Genomic DNA, 19,078 nt, shown 5'->3' with positions numbered 1-19,078 from the left:
AAAAACTTAAACAAAGTGTCAATGGACGGCTGCTCGTACCTTGAGCTTGAGACAACAGTAATTGACGCATTGTGGTGCTGCCACAGTGCGCTTGACGTCAGCGGCACCAGCAGCAGCGACAGCGACAAATTGGCCTTAGCCAGCCCAGCGCTCGCTCGCTCGCTCGCTCGGTGCAAAATTGGGGCACCATTAAAAATTTTTCACATTTTCCACTTTACCCAATGGGTATAAGCCAGCCTAAAGGGGCAAGCAAATCACAGGCAATCTACGTAGCAGTTAGCCCCAATGAAGAATGTAAGCCAGGTTTGAGAGAGAGCCAGAGAACGTAGTGTGTGTCAGGTCGCTGTCAGTGTTTAAACCGACAGGTAAGAAAAAAAAACAAAGTGAGGCAGGTCAAGCAGAGTCGCAGGGAGGAAAGTGGAGGGGCAGGGAATTGTGACCCGGAAGCCAAGTAGAGTAACAAAAAAAAAAGCACACAGGGAAGGCAGTAGGCTCGTAAGAAAGGGAAATGTAATTAATTGAGCCGGGTGCCGGGTGCCGGTGCCCTGACCAAGGAAAGGTACTTTGCATGGGCAAAAAAGCCCAAAAGCTTATCATGTCATGGGATTGGTTTTTTTTTCCCAGGCTTGCCGGCGGTTCCCGTGGAAACGAAGTCAAGGGAAGTGCTGGGAGTGGACGATGGCAGGACGACATGGCGACATTTCTTCCTGTACAACGGTCCCGGAAAGGTGCGTCAGGCTGCAGAAGCGCCTCACCTGCCAATTACCCATTTCTTTCTTTTTTTTCCGACATGCCTGCCTAAAACGTCTGGTTTGTTTATCACAAAATTCCCTCATTTCACATCTTTCTTCGGCGTTCAAGCAGGCAGGAAACTAAGCAACAAAATAGTTCCTGAAAGAAAAAGGAAAAAAACAAATTTTATCGCCTGTAGCTTCCGTCGTCGCCGACGCTGTCTGCCGGCGGGGCTGCCTATCTGCCTGATAGGTTTTTTGGTTTTTTTTATTTTTCCTCCCTCTGACTCGTGGGCCATATAAATGGCTTACCCATCCGCTCCCAATTCGAGTTTTCCCTTTTTTTCTTTTCTTTTAGACTTTTCGTGTTTCTCTTTTCCAACTCTTCGCTCGCATTCGTGTCGTAGTTCAAGAACGAAATGAGTGCTACCGAACCAACTAACGAGAAGATTGGCAAGCCCGTCGAAGATGACGACGAGGACGAGGATATCGACCAGTTGATCATTGACTTGCAGTCTAACCACAACCTTGGTGACGACGACGAGTCTGACGACGAGGCCGATGCTGGCTCTTTCAAGGCTGTCCCAGATGAGCTTTTGCAGACCCAGCCAGAGGTTGGTTTGTCTGACGATGATGTCAACAGGAGAAGAAAGAAGTATGGTTTGAACCAGATGGCTGAGGAACAAGAGAACATGGTTCTCAAGTTCGTTATGTTCTTTGTTGGTCCAATTCAGTTCGTTATGGAGGCTGCTGCTATTTTGGCCGCTGGTCTTGAGGACTGGGTCGATTTCGGTGTTATCTGTGGTTTGTTGTTGTTGAACGCTTCCGTCGGTTTCATTCAGGAATACCAGGCTGGTTCTATTGTCGATGAATTGAAGAAGACTTTGGCTAACACTGCCAATGTTGTCAGAAACGGTCAGCTCGTTGAGGTTCAGGCTAACGAGATTGTTCCAGGTGACATTTTGCAATTGGAGGATGGTACCGTCATCCCAGCCGATGGTAGAATTGTTTCCGAAAACGCTTTGTTGCAGGTTGACCAGTCCGCTATCACCGGTGAGTCTTTGGCTGTTGACAAGAAGCACGGTGACTCTACCTACTCTTCTTCCACTGTCAAGACCGGTGAGGCTTTCATGATTGTTACTGCTACTGGTGACTCTACCTTCGTCGGTAGAGCCGCTGCTTTGGTTAACAAGGCCTCTGGTGGCTCTGGTCACTTCACTGAGGTCTTGAACGGTATTGGTACTATTTTGTTGGTTTTGGTCATTGTTACTTTGTTGGTTGTCTGGGTCGCTTGTTTCTACAGAACCGTTGCTATTGTTCCAATCCTTAGATACACCTTGGCCATCACCATTGTCGGTGTTCCAGTCGGTTTGCCAGCTGTCGTCACCACCACCATGGCTGTCGGTGCTGCTTACTTGGCTAAGAAGCAGGCTATTGTCCAGAAGTTGTCCGCTATTGAGTCCCTTGCTGGTGTCGAGATCTTGTGTTCTGACAAGACCGGTACTTTGACCAAGAACAAGTTGTCTTTGCACGACCCATACACCGTTGAGGGTGTCGAGGCTGACGACTTGATGTTGACTGCTTGTTTGGCTGCTTCTAGAAAGAAGAAGGGTTTGGATGCTATTGACAAGGCTTTCTTGAAATCTTTGATTAACTACCCAAGAGCTAAGGCTGCTTTGACTAAGTACAAGGTTTTGGAGTTCCAGCCTTTCGACCCTGTTTCTAAGAAGGTTACTGCTATCGTCGAATCCCCAGAGGGTGAGAGAATTGTCTGTGTTAAGGGTGCTCCATTGTTCGTCTTGAAGACTGTCGAGGATGACCACCCAATCCCTGAGGATGTTCACGAGAACTACCAGAACACTGTCGCTGAGTTTGCTTCTAGAGGTTTCAGATCTTTGGGTGTCGCCAGAAAGAGAGGTGAAGGCCACTGGGAAATCTTGGGTATTATGCCATGTATGGACCCTCCAAGAGATGACACTGCTCAGACCGTTAACGAAGCTAGAAGATTGGGTTTGTCTGTTAAGATGTTGACTGGTGATGCCGTTGGTATTGCTAAGGAGACCTGTAGACAATTGGGTCTTGGTACTAACATCTACGATGCTGAGAAGTTGGGTCTTTCCGGTGGTGGTGACATGGCCGGTTCCGAGATTGCTGATTTCGTCCAGAACGCTGATGGTTTCGCTGAAGTTTTCCCTCAACACAAGTACAACGCTGTCGAGATCTTGCAAGCTAGAGGTTTCTTGGTTGCCATGACTGGTGACGGTGTTAACGATGCCCCATCTTTGAAGAAGGCTGACACTGGTATTGCCGTCGAGGGTGCCACTGATGCCGCTAGATCCGCCGCTGATATTGTTTTCCTTGCTCCTGGTTTGTCTGCTATCATTGACGCTTTGAAGACCTCCAGACAGATTTTCCACAGAATGTACGCCTACGTGGTGTACCGTATCGCTTTGTCTTTGCACTTGGAAATCTTCTTGGGTCTCTGGATTGCCATCTTGAACAGATCTCTTAACATTGACTTGGTTGTTTTCATTGCCATTTTCGCTGACGTTGCTACCTTGGCTATTGCTTACGACAATGCTCCATACGACCCAGCTCCAGTTAAGTGGAACCTTCCAAGATTGTGGGGTATGTCTATCATCTTGGGTATCATCTTGGCTGTCGGTACTTGGATTACCTTGACCACTATGTTCATGTCCAGAGGTGGTATTGTCCAGAACTTCGGTTCCATTGACGGTATCTTGTTCTTGCAGATTTCCTTGACTGAGAACTGGTTGATTTTCATCACCAGAGCTCAGGGTCCATTCTGGTCTTCTATCCCATCCTGGCAATTGGCCGGCGCTGTGTTGATTGTCGACATTGTCGCCACTTGTTTCACCTTGTTCGGTTGGTGGTCCCAGAACTGGACTGACATCGTTACCGTTGTCAGAACCTGGATCTGGTCTTTCGGTGTCTTCTGTGTCATGGGTGGTGCCTACTACTTGATGTCTGAGTCTGAGAGCTTCGATGACTTGTGTAACGGCAGAAAGAAGTCTCACCAGCCAGACAGAAGATCCCTCGAAGACTTCATGGTCTCCATGGCCAGAGTCTCCACTCAGCACGAGAAGTCTTCTTAAGCTACTTAAGAAGGATTCTACAAACTATCATTCCCCCCATTTTTTTATTTGATTCCCCGATTATTCCCGTCGTCATTTTGAGATTAATTTCGTATTATAGTATAAGTAATAGATAATGATTAAAACTGGCCAGTGTAGAGCAAAATTAAGGGTACTTTTTCCAATGGAGAGCGAAATGCACAGACGACAGTAGAAAAAAAAAATGAACGATGGAAAATGCGATGCCCATCTGCCCAATGCGAATTTGTTATTGAAAAAGGCAATACAAAAACAAGGCGGACACACAGAGCAAACATGATTACATGGGCCGATGGGGAAAAAAAAAACATTAGGTTGCATCAAAATGAGGCTAAAAGTAGCAGCATTACACTGCCGGAAAAACAAAACCGGAAATAGCATTTAAACTAATGTCGTCCAAAACACTGGGTGCAGCTTGTTTGTTGTATTTTCGAAAGTAGAAGGTTAAGAGCACAAAGTGAAAAATTAAAGAAAAGGTGCTCTCCAGATAGCCACTGTGAAATGTCGCTTTTGATAAGAGCAGACACAGACAATTGGGCGGAGAGTAAAAGCGTAGGGAATTGTGGAGGAGCAAAAGTCTGGAGAAGGAAAAGAAAGAAAATGTCCAACAAGGGTGGAGACATGTAATTAAGCCGTAGCAACGTTGGACAATTAGTGGGCTTTGCAGCCAGCGCTGACAATGTGGATATTCTGGGCTTGGGCCACACCACCATTTGCAGCCACGATAAGGAGGCTAAGGATGGATAGTCAATTGGTAATTTCACTTAGACTAGGCTGAAACGAGTGGAAAGGTCATGGCAAGGTTTATGGTGTAAGTCTGGACAGGGTAGCCCCACCAGCACTTAACCTTATGTGCTGCTAAATAGGGCAGCGCAGCGCAGGCCCCGTAAAGAGTGTAGAATGTTACTGTGGCCGTGGAATTGGCAAGGGCAGTGTCGTCGTTTAAATTCCCCAGATAAGGTTCAGTGTTGGTAGTTTGATCTGGCGCCAGATAAGCCCTGGCGGTGGGCAGTGGGGGATACCAGCTGCACATTTAAAGGGACGAAGGTTCACCAGTATTGTTAATAGTTGGCTTTGGTCGCTAAGGAGTGCAATACCGGCATAGTTTGGAGGTAATTGGGAAAGCTAATTTTGTACTATTGCCCCTGATGTCGGTGTCTCTCGTAACTTTGGTATATTGGACATGCAACGGTGAAACGAAGCTTTTATCCGAGTTTGCTAGTCTGGTGTGGTGGAGATGTTTAAACGACATGGCACGAAAGATGACCCTGGGGGAAGTCTGGTTGCTTGGGAATGAGGAGACTACTACATCTGTTCAGTTTCTTATCTTGAGGGACTGGCCATGTCCATGGAGCATCCCTTACTATCTGGTGTTATAATTGGTTCCCCTTGTTTCGTTTTGCGTCCAAGAAATTAGTCTGTTCGACACCCTGCAACAGGGAGAAGCGGGAAGCTGTGGCAAGAGGTATTTCCAGAGAAGTATGTCTATACGGTTGGCGCTGATCGAGGTAACTATCCATGGGTAGATTGAAAGTTGACCCATAGATACCATTTCTAGTCCCAATTTTCAGCTACATCACTCGACGACATCACTTTTTTATCTACCCAACGATAACTGGATTGTCGTATCTAACAGAGACTTAGCCTACCGGTACGACTCTTCGGGATGTTTCCACATGCCAGTGCCCATTCCCATAACAACCCATTCCATTTCGTCCCACTCCAAGAACCCATCCCTACTTCCACCCACGTCTAAAGCCACTTCGTTTAAACCCACTCCCGAGTTCTAGAAAGTACCTATCTATCCTTCTCCTCCAGGTCGTCTGACGATTAGGGCCTCTGGCGATTCGCAGCCAATCGATCTGCGTCACCAACCTTTCACACTGCCTCCACCCCAAGCCCACATTACCCATTTTTTTCCTCTTCGACATTCTCCTATCAAAATCCCTACTTTCCATTCTCTTCTTAAATTGACTTCTTCCTTCTTATATCTTCTTCTACCTGGCTCTGTCGCACGGTACGTGTGCCTTTTCCTCCTCGCACTGTACACCTACGTCTCAGATCGAGGCGAAAAAATTCCTCACTCAAATCTCTTCCTCAGGCCCAGTCTGATCGCTTATACAACTCCACCATAGACGGGTTAAGCAGGTTTTTCCTATCCAAACCACTGCCAAAGGGACTCCTGAAGATTAAATTCGCTTTGACGTTGACGTCTGGTTATTTTATTAATTCTTGCCATTCCCCGTTTCCCCCCTTGCCCCATTTCATCATTTAGCGGTCTTTAACGGATAGTACTGGTGGATCAAGAACACCGTTTCAGCGCTAGCTCCTCCACATTTTCACTACCTCATCATTTTCATCATTTTGCATTTCATTGTACACTAGCTGCCGCCATCCGCATCCCAGGTAGCATTATTTTGCATCGTTGTATATTAGAATCTTTGTACATTAGTGAAACCCACATTTAACCACCACTCCAATTCATCCATACCCATGTCTGCAAACTTACAATCACGGTCTGCATCTGTTTCGAACAGTTCTGGCTCAAACAAGTCTAGCGGCTTGCGCTCCGCTTCCATTGGAGGCTCAAACTTTTTTAATAAAGACGGCCTGTCTTTCTTCAGCTTGGATCATTCGGGTTCGGCAGACGATCTGTTGCCTGAAATCAAAGAGAAATCCTTTTCTCAAGAGAACCACGTTCCTTCCGAGTTGGACATTGTTGGTGCCCTTGGCACTTTGAACTTGGATGAGGAATTTGACGATGGTAATGGTCCTCAGAGCCCTAACTCATCTGCATCTTCTTCTAAGCAAGAAGCACCAAAGTCTTCCACTCCATTTGCTCAACCTCAGATTTTGCAGAATGTCATGGCACCTCCAAACAACCCACAAGGTTCTTTGACTCCACAGCCTGCGCCAGTTTCTGGCTTTGGTTCGGCTTCTGCTGTGCCCGCATCTTTGAACACGACCCCTTCAAATTCTTGGAGTAACACTTATGTGCCTCTTTCAGCTCCTCCTTTTGCTTTCCCTATGGAAGACAAATCTGCTGATTTGGCTATGCGTGTAACTCCTCTTGAGCTTCCAGACGGTAAGCCCGAGGATTTGAGTGGCCAAGGAATGGTTCGTCCTTCTTCCAGAGAAGGCCCAGCTTCCCAACACGGTGCCATGATGTCTGTATCTCCACAGCCATTGCACCCTCTTGGTGGGGTCTTGGACTCTCGTTTTGCATTTGGCAATTTCTTTTCGATGTCTGGCATGAACTTTGCTCCAGAACAAGGTAATCATCTTGGCTCAGGTGATAAGGATCCTCAAGCTTTTGGCGATGGAAATCCCATCAAAGATAAGAGAGATCAAGCACCATTTGACGTTCCAAATTCTGATCCATCGGCTCTTCCTCATATGGGCATGCCAACGATGTGGAACCAACATCCTCAGTATGTGAATCCACAGTTCATATCTGGTAGAGGCCAGAACATGGATGCAAGGATGATGCCTGGACCAATGGGCCAGTTTGAAGGAGTTCAACCAAACTTCATGAACGTTGGAGGCCAAAACCGCTACAAGGACCATGGTTTCTCGAATTACTCGAACACTTCTCCTGGCCCTAATATGTCTTCCGGCAACAACCAGCAAAGAAATCACCATGGTAACGGCCCATCAGGTAACTACTCCAACCGTCGCAACTACAATATGAATTCTGGTGTGAACGTTCATCGGAAAATGCATAACTCCAACAGAAGAAAGGGCGATGACGCATCGAAGTATGCCAACGCCAAGTTGGAGGATTTTACAGGCGACATCTACTCCTTGTGTAAGGACCAGCATGGATGTCGCTTTTTGCAGAGACAGTTGGACTTGGGAAAAGAGTCTTCTCAAAAGAGTGGATCGGTAAGTTCTGCCGTAACTAATGATGTTGCGGCCACTGTAATTTTTAACGAAATCTACTTGAAAGTTGTCGAGTTGATGACTGACCCATTTGGAAACTACTTGATCCAGAAGCTTTCCGAGAACGTGTCTCCAGATCAAAGACTCATCTTGGTGAAGAACGCCGCTCCGGAGTTCGTCCGAATTGCGTTGGATCCTCACGGAACTAGAGCCTTGCAAAAGCTTGTCGAATGCATCTCAACTCCGGAGGAGATTCAACATGTCATTGAAAGCTTGGCACCTCATATTGTGACATTGTCTAGAGACTTGAATGGTAACCATGTCGTGCAAAAGTGCTTGCAGAAGTTGAGTCCAGAAAATAACCTGTTTATCTTTGATACCACATCTGCCCACTGCACTGAGATCGCAACTCATAGACATGGATGCTGCGTGTTGCAGAGATGCTTAGACCATGGCAATGATGACCAGCGCAAGCAGTTGTCCTTGAAAGTGGCTGAAAATGCGACTCGGTTGGCGTCCGATCCATTTGGAAACTATGTCGTGCAATATGTGCTTTCAAGAGGTGACGCTGAGTCTATTGAGCTCATTTTGGACCACATCAGATCGAACATCATCGCCTTATCTTTGCATAAATTTGGTTCGAACGTGATTGAAAAATCTTTGCGTATCGATGCTTTGACCGATAGAGTGATGGAGGTTTTGTTGAACAAGAGTGACAAGTTCCCTCTGTTGTTGAACGATCCGTACGGTAATTATGTCCTTCAGACAAGTTTGGATGTGGCAAGCAGCACTGATTTGGCCAAATTGGCGATCTCTTTGCAACCTCTTTTGCCGGGTATCAAGAATACCCCACACGGCAGACGCATCATGACGAAGATTCAGAATATCCTCTAAGTGGCTGTTCCATCAGCAGGGAGTCACCCAACGTTGCACTTCTTTAGTACCACCAAAACGCATACATTATATCCCGAAAACAATACATGGACTTATGTAACAAAGTAGACTTGAACCCTGTACCCCCGGGAAACTGAGAAACTTGGACCGAGCATTGTCTATTTGATGTAAGAACTGCACCTAGTAGATACTGGAGACAGACGCTTCGTACTACTACTTACGGGTACTTACAAGAAGAGGCTTCAAAAGATTTCTTCCCAGTCTTTTGCTGAGATTGATCCGTGAAGGTACTTACATTAACTGGATGAAGTCGGAAACAGGAGTATCGAAACCTAAGATCAAGAAGAGAAAGTACTCGAGAAAAGGATGCAACGAATGCAAAAGACGAAAAATCAAATGCGACGAAGCTGCCCCAGCTTGCAATAATTGCACAAGATTGAACAAAACATGTATCTATGAATATAAAGGCAAGCTCGATGAGAACAACGAGCCTCCTGAGCCGAACTTGAACTTGAAGTTTTATAATCCAAATACGCCCAAGCTGACTAAGAAGGAAACGAAGATCAAAAAGGAGACGCCTAAGAAACCAGCTCCTGCTTTGAAGGAAGAACCTGAAGATAATGGCACCACGTTTTCTAAGGTCGAAGACAGTCCGATGTTACCACTGCTTCCAACAATTCCTCCAGAGGCACCTTCGAGCATGGTATCCAGCGTCGAGACAAACTACGAGATGCAAACGGTGTTCAACGAGGCCAGTTTGCTTGTGAATGATATTCACCATATGCTCGAGGACAATTATGATGTGCGCCATCAGCACGACCGCAGGGCTTTCCCTAGAACTCAACCAAGCCCATCCCTATCGTCTGAAGATAGAACACAGTTCAGCATAGAGGATTTTGTCGACTTGAATGACCAGGTAGACGGCAGCCCACACCTACCTTGGAATAAAGCAGCAGAGATTTGGGAGATTCTGAACTCTCAGCTTATCGAGGAGTGTGTCACAGCAAACAATTTGGGTGAACCACATTCTGGCTATTTAAGGACATTGACTTCCACAGAGCTTTCATACCACATGTATCCTCTTGCTTCACTGATTGAGACCAACGAGGTTGTAAAGCTTCTTCTCATGTATCTGAGCGAGTGCCCACATCTACTATTTTCGCTTTTGGCAATTTCAGCAACATTTCAATTCAACCAGACTGGTAAATCAAGCCATGATATAGCCAGGCAAAAGTATATCGGAGTATGTTTACGCAAATTGAGCGACGACTTCGCAGAGAAACCAGCTTCGAAACTGTCACAATCCTTTCACGTCGAGAAGCTTTTAATGACTGTTTTGGTTCTCACAACATATTTCAGCGCCACGACGTCTCTGTTAAACGATACGGTTCTTAATTCATGGAAGGTTCATCTTAGAGGCGCTCGCGATCTATTGATAAATTACAGCAGAATCACAAAATCATCAGAAAGCGTGTCTCTTGGTCTTGCGCTTGCAAAATCATGGTTCTTTGCATTAGAATCTGTGGCCGCCGTCTTCTCATCAGTAGGTGGTGCTACAGCCAAAACATTTGATGCTCCATCACTAGACAATGATGATCTATTTGGATCATTCCCAAACCTTCCCTTAGACACCAACACTGTATTTGTTGAGAGTGGATTCTTTGAGTATCACGAAAACAGAAACTACCACGAATCGCTCACAAGACTAGCTATGGTAGTCACCAGTCCCACCCTGTCAGACTTTAATATTTTCTGGGGCTACACAGCTACATGTGTCAAGGCGATCATCTGTTACACAAGAGTGAAAAATGCCATGGAGATAAAGAACCTAGAGCGTGCACCCATCCGATGGATCACCCAAATCGTTTCTCTACTAGGACAAACTGGCAGAGAAGAGGTAGTGCCTGGTGTGCTGCCTCGAAACTATTTAATTCCAAAGACTTGCAAAGGACATCCCAACTATGAGCCTCAAACACAGAGGTACAACTTTCCACCTGCTTGTTATGCAGTGGATAGCGACGAGAACGGAGAAAAGACATACTACTCGTGGTTCGACGCGTCTAACCAGTTCCACGTTGACTTCTTGCATCTACTGCTTCTAGTTCTGTCGGAGTTCTACTCCCTCCCACGTACCCACTACCACGTTCAAGAAATGGTACAAAGGATATTCACAGGAGCGTTTTTCATCAAAGAGAAACTGGCGCCGGTGTATGAAAGAGACAAACCAGACATCATTGTGGAAAGCGACAAATACTACGTTTCGCTGTCCACGTTTGACAATAGGTGTATTATGGTCCAGTCTGCGTTTAGACTCTGTGCAAGCGTTGTTGTGGAAGAGGACCATTTTGAGAAAATCGAATTGTTCTTCATGGGCCTTGTCAAGCTAGGCAACGGTTCATCACTCAATGCCTTGGATCAGGTTACAAGAATCAAAGAAATCAGGCGAGAGCGAAGACAGGAGAACCCCGAATTGATCGACGAAGAGGTAATTGAGTTCGAAGAAGGCAAAGCCTCGATACCGTTTGCCTAGAAATCACTTACCCCAAATTTGCGCAAATTACTGCCCCAGTCTAAGCATTATACGACAGCGAACTCCGGATCTACCACTAAACAGTTCGGCGTCCTATACGAGTAAACCGCGTTTTATTCAGTTGTTCCCGCAGAATGCTGCATTCCTGTCGTACAGAAGTAACAATTCCATTGGACCTGCAGAGTGGGCCACTTCCCAAACTAATGCGCGGCACAGTTACTAGAATAAATAACCAGTGATCGGCTCGCTGATTTGCTTTCCCAGCGTTCATTTTAACTACTTCTATTCAATTGGAATCATGACGAAAAAGACAGCTAAGGAAAAGGATTCACAGGTTGTTCCTCATGGTTACCTCGCTCCCGAGGACATTGAGTGGGACTTTGGTGGTCCCATTGGTGCTTTTGGAATGATGACAGGTTTCCCGCTTTTGATGATCTATATGTGGATCAGTGCTGAATTTTATGGAGGCAAGCCCGCTTGGCCAACTGAGGGCGAAAGCTGGGAAGACTTTGGTAAAGTGCTTTTGAACTTGTTCTTGAACCATGGTGTGCCATCTTTCAAGTCTTGGGCTCTTTTCACCACCTTCTTTGTCGTGCAGGCCATCTTCTACTTGACCTTGCCAGGTGTTTGGACCAAGGGTCAGCCATTGGCCCACTTGAAGAACAAGCAATTGCCTTACTACTGTAATGCCGTGTACGCCTTCTACGTCACCAACGTTGTCGTGTTGGGCTTGCACTTTGCTGGCTACAAGTTGTACTACATCATCGACCACTTTGGTGAGATCATGGTGACTGCAATTGGTTACGGTCTTTCATTTTCCGTTTTGTTGTATGTCTACTGTCTCAATTACTCGAAGGATTACCACAGAATGACCGGTAACCACATCTACGATTGCTTCATGGGTGCTCCATTGAACCCAAGAATCGGCAAGTACTTGGACTTGAAGATGTTCTTCGAGGTCAGAATCCCATGGTTCACCTTGTACTTCCTTTCCCTCGCTACTGCCTTGAAGCAGCTCGACTCTTATGGCTATGTCTCTACCCAGGTCATCTTTGTCGTCTATGCTCACTGGCTCTACGCCAACGCCTGCTCCAAGGGTGAGGAATTGATTGTTCCAACTTGGGACATGGCTTACGAGAAGTTTGGCTTCATGTTGATTTTCTGGAACATCGCCGGTGTCCCATACACTTACTGCCACTGTACTTTGTACCTCGCTTACCACCACCCATCCGAGTACAACTGGTCCGTTGAGTACAACGTTGCCTTGTTCACTATCTTGACCATTGCATACTACTTCTTCGATACCGGTAACAGACAAAAGAACAGTTTCAGAAGAATCATGGCTGGCAACACCTCTCTCAGAAAGACTTTCCCATACTTGCCTTTCTCTGATCTCGAGAACCCTAGCTACATCAAGTGTGCCAATGGCTCTCTCTTGTTGACTGACGGTTGGTACAAGTACGCCCGTAAGGCTCATTACACCGCTGACTACACTATGGCTCTTACCTGGGGCGGTATTTGTGGTTTCGCTTCTCCATTCCCATGGTTCTTCCCAGTATTCTTCTTCATTGTGTTGATTCACAGGGCTCTCAGAGACCAAAGAAAGTGCGCTAGAAAGTATGGTGAAGACTGGGACAGATACCTTGAGGCTTGTCCATATATGTTTATCCCATATGTTATTTAAATAGTGTTTCCTAGTGGGACTACCAAAAAAAAGTTCTGATGTTCATGATATTGATTTATGAAAAGTAATTGTAGGTCATGTATCGTACACATAAGGTTGGACTAGTCTAGTTCTGCAATGGCAACCAATCTCTCGTCTATCTCGTCTGGGGTCAAAACACGGAACTTGTCCTGGGTAGCGACACCAATCTCGATATCATTCTTTCTGAAATCCGTACCCAACACGGAACTCAAGGCAGTAATTGCAAACTCAACGGTAGCCTTCCAGTCTCCTTTAACGTGGTCAATCTTCTTGAACTTCTTTTCCAAGTACGTCGTGGCCTCCTGCTGCTTAGGGCCCGTAGACACAGCCTTGACTCCCGTATAGTATCCAGCAGGGTCACACTTGAAAATTTGTGGGCCTCTTGCTTCATCCTCAAAATCAACCTGACAGAATGTCAAGGCGACACCAAGAGGTCTCATGTAAGCTCTCTGTGTGTATAATTGAGACATGTTAGCCATTCTCTTAGCAATACTCTGGACAGGCATCTCGTATCCATATTTGTATCTGAATTCAGCAGCCTCAGCCCTGGCTCTCAAAGCCAAGTTTCTGGCGTCGGCGATCGACCCGGTGGCCAACATACCAATGGATGGAGTGATCTGGAACAAGTATGAGACCGTGGAAGCATCTAAAAGCTTATCAGAAACCTTTTTCTGTGATATCAACACGGCAGAGTCCTCGCCCACGACACCAATGGATGTGATACTTGCTGAATTGATGGCTTTGAAAGCATACTCAACCTGGTATAATCTTCCTTGCGGAGAGAAAATGGTAATGTGTCTATCGAAACCGGCGTCTGAAGTTAGTAAATCAATTTTTCATTTCTATGCATTGGACAAAATGCTGCTGCAATGTGGCACATACCTGACATGGCTGGGATCTTTAGATTTAGATTGGTTGTATGTAAGTTGTAGTGGCAAGGTGAGAGCGATATGTCGTTTGGCGTTGGTAGGTTCAAAAGGTGGATGTCGCAAAAATGTCGTCACATATTCACCTAGAATAACCACCACCACTAAACCAATGAAGGCGACTTGGAAAGGAGAAAAAAGGAAAGGGATCGTTTGACTATCGTAAGGTGACTGTCCATTGCTAAAAGTTTTTGAAGCATGTTTTGATATCCATTTTATTCGTTCTCTTGAAGTTTCTCTTCACTATTACCACTGGCTGCGAAAAGTACCAGTTACTTGTAATTACTACGCTTTTTCAGAAAATATCAGTAAATAAAAATATATCCATCGTTCTTTCGATAGATCGCTTAAGTGTTAACATAAACTCAAAGAAACCTATCTAGAGAGAACCTTAGATTGAATTGGGCTTGACGCTTTGGAATCCAACCAGCCGCTATTGTACATCCGTGCACCAGAAGTATCAAAGAAGTAATCGTTCAAGCTAACTTTCTTTTCATGCAACCACCTAATGTCGAACTCTGAAACGTTTTCGACTGATGTCAAGACTCAGGAGCATGCTCCTCTATATTTTCCTCAGCGACAGCTGGGGTTACGAAACGTCTCATACCATTATAATGCAGAAACTTCTCGATATCATTATGGCCCTCATCATCCAATGAAGCCATTTAGGTTGATGCTTACAGACCATTTGGTTATTCTGTATAAGCTACATGAAAGGATGGATTTATATGAACCTAGAAAAGCTACGCGAGACGAGCTTCTACAGTTCCATTCAGAAGATTATGTGGATTTCTTGCAGACCATAACACCTGAACTCACAGCCAAACTTGGAGAGGAAAAGCTAGCGAAATTTAATATTGGTGACGATTGTCCAATTTTTGATGGTATGTACGACTACCTGGGCATGTACGCTGGTGCTTCTCTTGATGCTCTGAGGAAGCTCATCAGTGGAATGAGTGATATAGCCATTAACTGGTCGGGTGGTCTACATCACGCTAAGAAGTTTGAACCCAGTGGATTCTGTTACATCAACGATATTGTTCTTGCTATTCTCAATTTACTTCGAGTTCATCCGCGTGTCATGTATATCGATATTGATCTCCACCACGGTGATGGTGTTCAAGAAGCTTTCAACACTACAGACAGAGTTATGACTGTCTCTTTCCATAAGTTTAACGGAGAGTTTTTCCCAGGTACAGGGTCTATAGACGAGACAGGTATTGGCAAGGGAAAGAACTATTCCGTCAACGTTCCTTTAAAAGATGGTATAGACGACCATTCCTACATTCATTTATTTAAGCTGATCATGGAGCCTCTTATCACAAAGTTCCAACCTACTGTTATCGTGCAACAGTGTGGTGCCGATTCGCTAGGCTACGATAGATTGGGATGCTTCAATCTTAATATTAGGGCACACGGACAATGCGTTAAGTTCATCAAGTCGTTCGGTATCCCCATGCTTGTCGTGGGAGGAGGTGGCTATACACCAAGAAACGTTTCGCGTCTTTGGTGCTACGAAACTTCCGTGTTGAATGATGTACAGCTCGACTCAAAGATTCCGCTGAAGATTCCAACATACGATTGGTTCGGACCCGATTTTTCACTTCATCCACAACTTGATGGCCGGCTAGATAATAAGAACTCAAAGAAGTATCTTGAATGTGTTAAAACCGACATTTTGGAGCAGCTTCGATTCCTCAACTATGCTCCTTCCGTTCAGATGCAAGAGATACCACCGGATATTGGTGGTCTCACAGAGGAAGAGGAAGACATCATACGAGAACTCAATGAAGAGAGGGATGATGAAGAGACAAGGAATACGCGCGATATGAAGGATGAGGCTCGGGCAGGGGAGTTATTGATGAGCTAATGGCTCTCAGCCTTTGGGGCTTGAGTAGTACGCGCTCTGCTCCAACTTATGACCTTAATGAAAGATGCTACATTTTCGGAGTTATTTTCTGGCAATAAAGTAAACTGTATTATATCTACCGGGCTATAGTGCCCATTCAATATAGAGAATTAATATTAAAGCTTATCCGATGTTGTACCTTATCAAGAAACTGCAAAAACTCAGACAGACCTGCACACGCGTTTTTAGTATATCACTACTAACATACTGGCTGCAAGTAGATGCTCCATGAACAAAACTGACTACAAGAAAAGCTCATAGGGAATGGACGTCCTGCGACTAGATATAGTGCTAGACAAACCAACCAACCGAAAGGTGGTCAACCTGCGATTTCGGCTCCTCCAAACTATTGGCCAGGGTCAGTTTGGCAAAGTGCTACTAGCGGAAGATCTCAGTTCAAATGGCCATGAGTTCGTGGCTATCAAGACTATTAATCGAGTGGACCGAGCCAAATTGATCACCAAGACGTATCTAAGTCACACAACCAAAATCAAACGCGAGATACAGATTATGAAGGAGTGTGATCATCCCAATGTGGTTAAGTTATACCAAGTGATTGACGATCTCAAGTACGACAAAATCTTGCTCGTGCTTGAGTACTGTAAGTTTGGAGAAATCGACTGGAAGAAGTATAACCACTTCCATGAGAAGTATCTTAAGGAGGGGAGCAAGGGCATCACGCTTAACAAGATCGTGAGAGACGTGGTGAATGGTCTTGAATATTTGCATAGCTATAAGCGCATCATCCACAGGGACCTCAAACCGTCTAATCTTCTAATAAGCCTGGATAGGACAATCAAGATTTCAGATTTTGGGGTTAGTTTGATTTTAGAGAACAACACTAATGATGATAAGGAACTAGGGAAAACGATGGGTACACCAGCCTTCTACGCTCCTGAGTTATGTCAGTTTGTCAACAAAAGGCTACTGATGCTTAATGAAGATGATATGGCAAGGTCAAAAGTTGATGCACGGATTGATATTTGGTCCCTAGGCGTGGTAATCTACTGTCTTTTCTTTCACCAACTACCGTTTGAGGGCCATAATGAGTTTGGGTTATTCAAGACTATCGTTAACGGACAACTCAAGTTTCCCAAGACTAGAGAAAGCTCCCACGTTAGAATAGATGACTTGAAGGAACTTGAATTGCTCAAAGACCTAATCAGACAGTTACTTTCGAAAGATCCAAACTCGCGTCCTACACTTGCAGAAATCAAGCATCATAAATTCACAACTTTTGAATTGACAAAGAAAGAAGCAGATGAGTTCTACGCATTTAATAAGAATATCATAACCGAACAGGACCCACAGGCTGCAGAAGCATGGGAGGCAGAAAACCGCTTTTCGAACAAGATCAAGCGCTTCTTCGGAGCAGGAAAGCCAGAACAAGAGATGTCCCTCCCACCTTCAAGTCGCCCAATACTGGTAGAGCACCAGCAGCTGCCAGTTAAGAATATCAATATTCTAGATCTCGAAAAAGTTGATGATTTACTAGACTCGTATTTGGACGATTCAAGTTCAATGGGTTCACTCTCCGATGAAGAAGGCGCATCATCCTTGATAGACACAACCAATATCCTTTCCTCGATTAGTGTTGATAAAGGTACTTCGTCTCTCTCGCCAGCATTGCAAAAGTCAGGATCGTCGCATCTGAATATTCTGAGACTTTCACGAAGCTCCATACCACCTCCATTGAAACTCCTGTCATCCACCTTTTCAATTCACAAGGGAGGTTCTTCTTCGTCTTTCCCACAACCACCAGCGTCGCCGTTCAGTTCTGGACAGAAAACGCCTAACACAGCGGGGAGTAATACAGTCACGATCGGAGAAGGGTCACCGTCATCAATCAAGTCCATATTCAGTCCTAGCCGACGGTTTTTTGCCAAAATCAAACCAACGATCAACTCACTCTATTCGCCTACACACGCGGACGCCGGCGGAACATCATCTTTTTCAGATTTGGCACCGCCTCCGTCGTTTGGCCGTTCGGATAGGAGAGGATCTACAACAGAGCTGATCAGCAGTACTCCTAGCATTGGCGGAGGCGTGGGTTCAAGAAAGAATTCGTTTAGCTCTACGAGATCTGGCGCTCTTACTAAGCTTTCAAGCTCCAGTTCGCTGTTGAATTTGCATGGATACCTAACGGATGAAAGCACAACATCATTCGGCGGGAAATGGCGAAAGGCTGTTGCCAAGGAGCTAGGTAGCGACGAGGAGGAGCATGACAAGCACGATGCACATTCTTCATACGAGGAAGAGAGTGACGAGGTGGGGGACGAAACACTTACGGTGCTGCCGAGGAAGGCAGGTACAATGGACCAATACCTTGACAGATTAGAAAACTAAGCAGGCTTAGTATAGAGCATACGACAAGACAAGGCAAGACCAATACCGATCCGGTCATATATGCAACGAGGCCCGGGGCCTTTCCATGTGAGCATCAGCATAAGCACACGCCCTAGGGTGGATGCCGGGGACGGCTGGCGGTGACCAGTGGCTGCAAAATAAAAAGTATGGAAGCGAACGCGACTGGGTCGTAACCAACGCAGGAGCCAAACAAGCAAACCACAGAACAATATCTGCAGCGAACATTGGAGGGGATATGAGATGGTTATGTTTGCAAATTGCCCAAACCAGCGCGAACAAGGCAAGGCTAAAAAGCATGAATAAAGACAGTGGTAGTCAACCGGTCTCGTGGAGGCCCCCCACAAACGAATCACTACCAGCGCTGGAGCTTTTTAGTCAGGAACTAAACTACATTGGTGGTTGCCAGGGCAAGACCAAGTAGCGGCGTCGCCCTAGTAGGACGAAGCGCCGAGGTACATGTTTGCAGCCAGGGTGCGTAAACAAAACACAGCGCGAGCAACCCTAGACATTCCCGTGCGGTAGGAATAGGCGCTTGGGCAGCGAAAACGGCAGTGAATGCGATCTGGGGAGGAGGAAACACCAAAACAAAGAGCAATGGGGGAATGAAGGAAACAGCCATTGAGAAGAAATAATATTATATTATTATGGATGAGAGGAGATAGAAAAGGCTGGTGATAATGGAAAGGGGGACAAGGGTGAAAAAACTGTTTGAAAAAATCAAGGGGAAACCAAGCATCTGACTAGGGGCATCTCGGGAGCTTAAAGACTGTTTCTACCCTGTTTAACCTTTCCTGGCAGCACTTAATGGCCCTGAAGGAGGAACCCTCAATGCTCAGCACCTGCCACAAAAAAAAAAAAAAAAAAAAAAAAAAAAAAAAAAAAAGCCCTGCCGTACTGTTTACCTTTCCCTCACCGCGCCCATTACCGCCATTTCTGGGGCAGCTGCCGACAATGAAAAAGCACCAGTTCTTGCTACGGCCCTTTTTAAAGTTGCGCTATC

At 45.6% G+C, this 19,078-nt stretch overlaps 6 protein-coding genes across 6 annotated transcripts; 5 read left to right on the top strand and 1 right to left on the bottom strand. All coding sequences in view use genetic code 12, as the record gives it.

Moving 5' to 3' along the window:
* Positions 1-1,150: 1,150 nt before the first annotated feature.
* On the top strand, positions 1,151-3,847 carry PMA1 (H(+)-exporting P2-type ATPase; the record flags this gene model as incomplete). Its single annotated transcript, XM_025485900.1, has 1 exon — positions 1,151-3,847. The coding sequence occupies one exon, from the start codon at positions 1,151-1,153 to the stop codon at positions 3,845-3,847; it is 2,697 nt and encodes an 898-aa protein (XP_025341365.1).
* Positions 3,848-6,358: 2,511 nt separating this feature from the next.
* On the top strand, positions 6,359-8,641 carry CXQ85_002212 (uncharacterized protein; the record flags this gene model as incomplete). The annotated part of the gene is made up of 1 exon (XM_025485899.1): positions 6,359-8,641. The coding sequence occupies one exon, from the start codon at positions 6,359-6,361 to the stop codon at positions 8,639-8,641; it is 2,283 nt and encodes a 760-aa protein (XP_025341364.1).
* Positions 8,642-8,945: 304 nt separating this feature from the next.
* LYS144 (Lys144p) lies at positions 8,946-11,171 on the top strand (the record flags this gene model as incomplete). Its single annotated transcript, XM_025485898.1, has 1 exon — positions 8,946-11,171. The coding sequence occupies one exon, from the start codon at positions 8,946-8,948 to the stop codon at positions 11,169-11,171; it is 2,226 nt and encodes a 741-aa protein (XP_025341363.1).
* A 298-nt stretch (positions 11,172-11,469) lies between these two features.
* ERG4 (delta(24(24(1)))-sterol reductase) lies at positions 11,470-12,855 on the top strand (the record flags this gene model as incomplete). The annotated part of the gene is made up of 1 exon (XM_025485897.1): positions 11,470-12,855. The coding sequence occupies one exon, from the start codon at positions 11,470-11,472 to the stop codon at positions 12,853-12,855; it is 1,386 nt and encodes a 461-aa protein (XP_025341362.1).
* Positions 12,856-12,956: 101 nt separating this feature from the next.
* SCL1 (proteasome core particle subunit alpha 1) lies at positions 12,957-13,765 on the bottom strand (the record flags this gene model as incomplete). The annotated part of the gene is made up of 2 exons (XM_025485896.1): positions 12,957-13,690; positions 13,732-13,765. 2 exons carry the CDS (start codon positions 13,763-13,765, stop codon positions 12,957-12,959), a joined length of 768 nt encoding a protein of 255 aa, XP_025341361.1.
* Positions 13,766-14,310: 545 nt separating this feature from the next.
* On the top strand, positions 14,311-18,057 carry HOS2 (histone deacetylase; the record flags this gene model as incomplete). Its single annotated transcript, XM_025485895.1, has 2 exons — positions 14,311-15,656; positions 16,107-18,057. 2 exons carry the CDS (start codon positions 14,311-14,313, stop codon positions 18,055-18,057), a joined length of 3,297 nt encoding a protein of 1,098 aa, XP_025341360.1.
* Between the last annotated feature and the right edge of the window lie 1,021 nt (positions 18,058-19,078).

This window comes from Candidozyma haemuli (genome assembly GCF_002926055.2).
Source record: "Candidozyma haemuli strain B11899 chromosome Unknown C_2014730914, whole genome shotgun sequence".
Taxonomy (NCBI): Eukaryota; Fungi; Ascomycota; class Pichiomycetes; order Serinales; family Metschnikowiaceae; genus Candidozyma; species Candidozyma haemuli.
The sequence above is the reverse complement of the archived record's forward strand: the minus strand, read 5'-3'. Positions and strand labels throughout refer to the sequence as shown.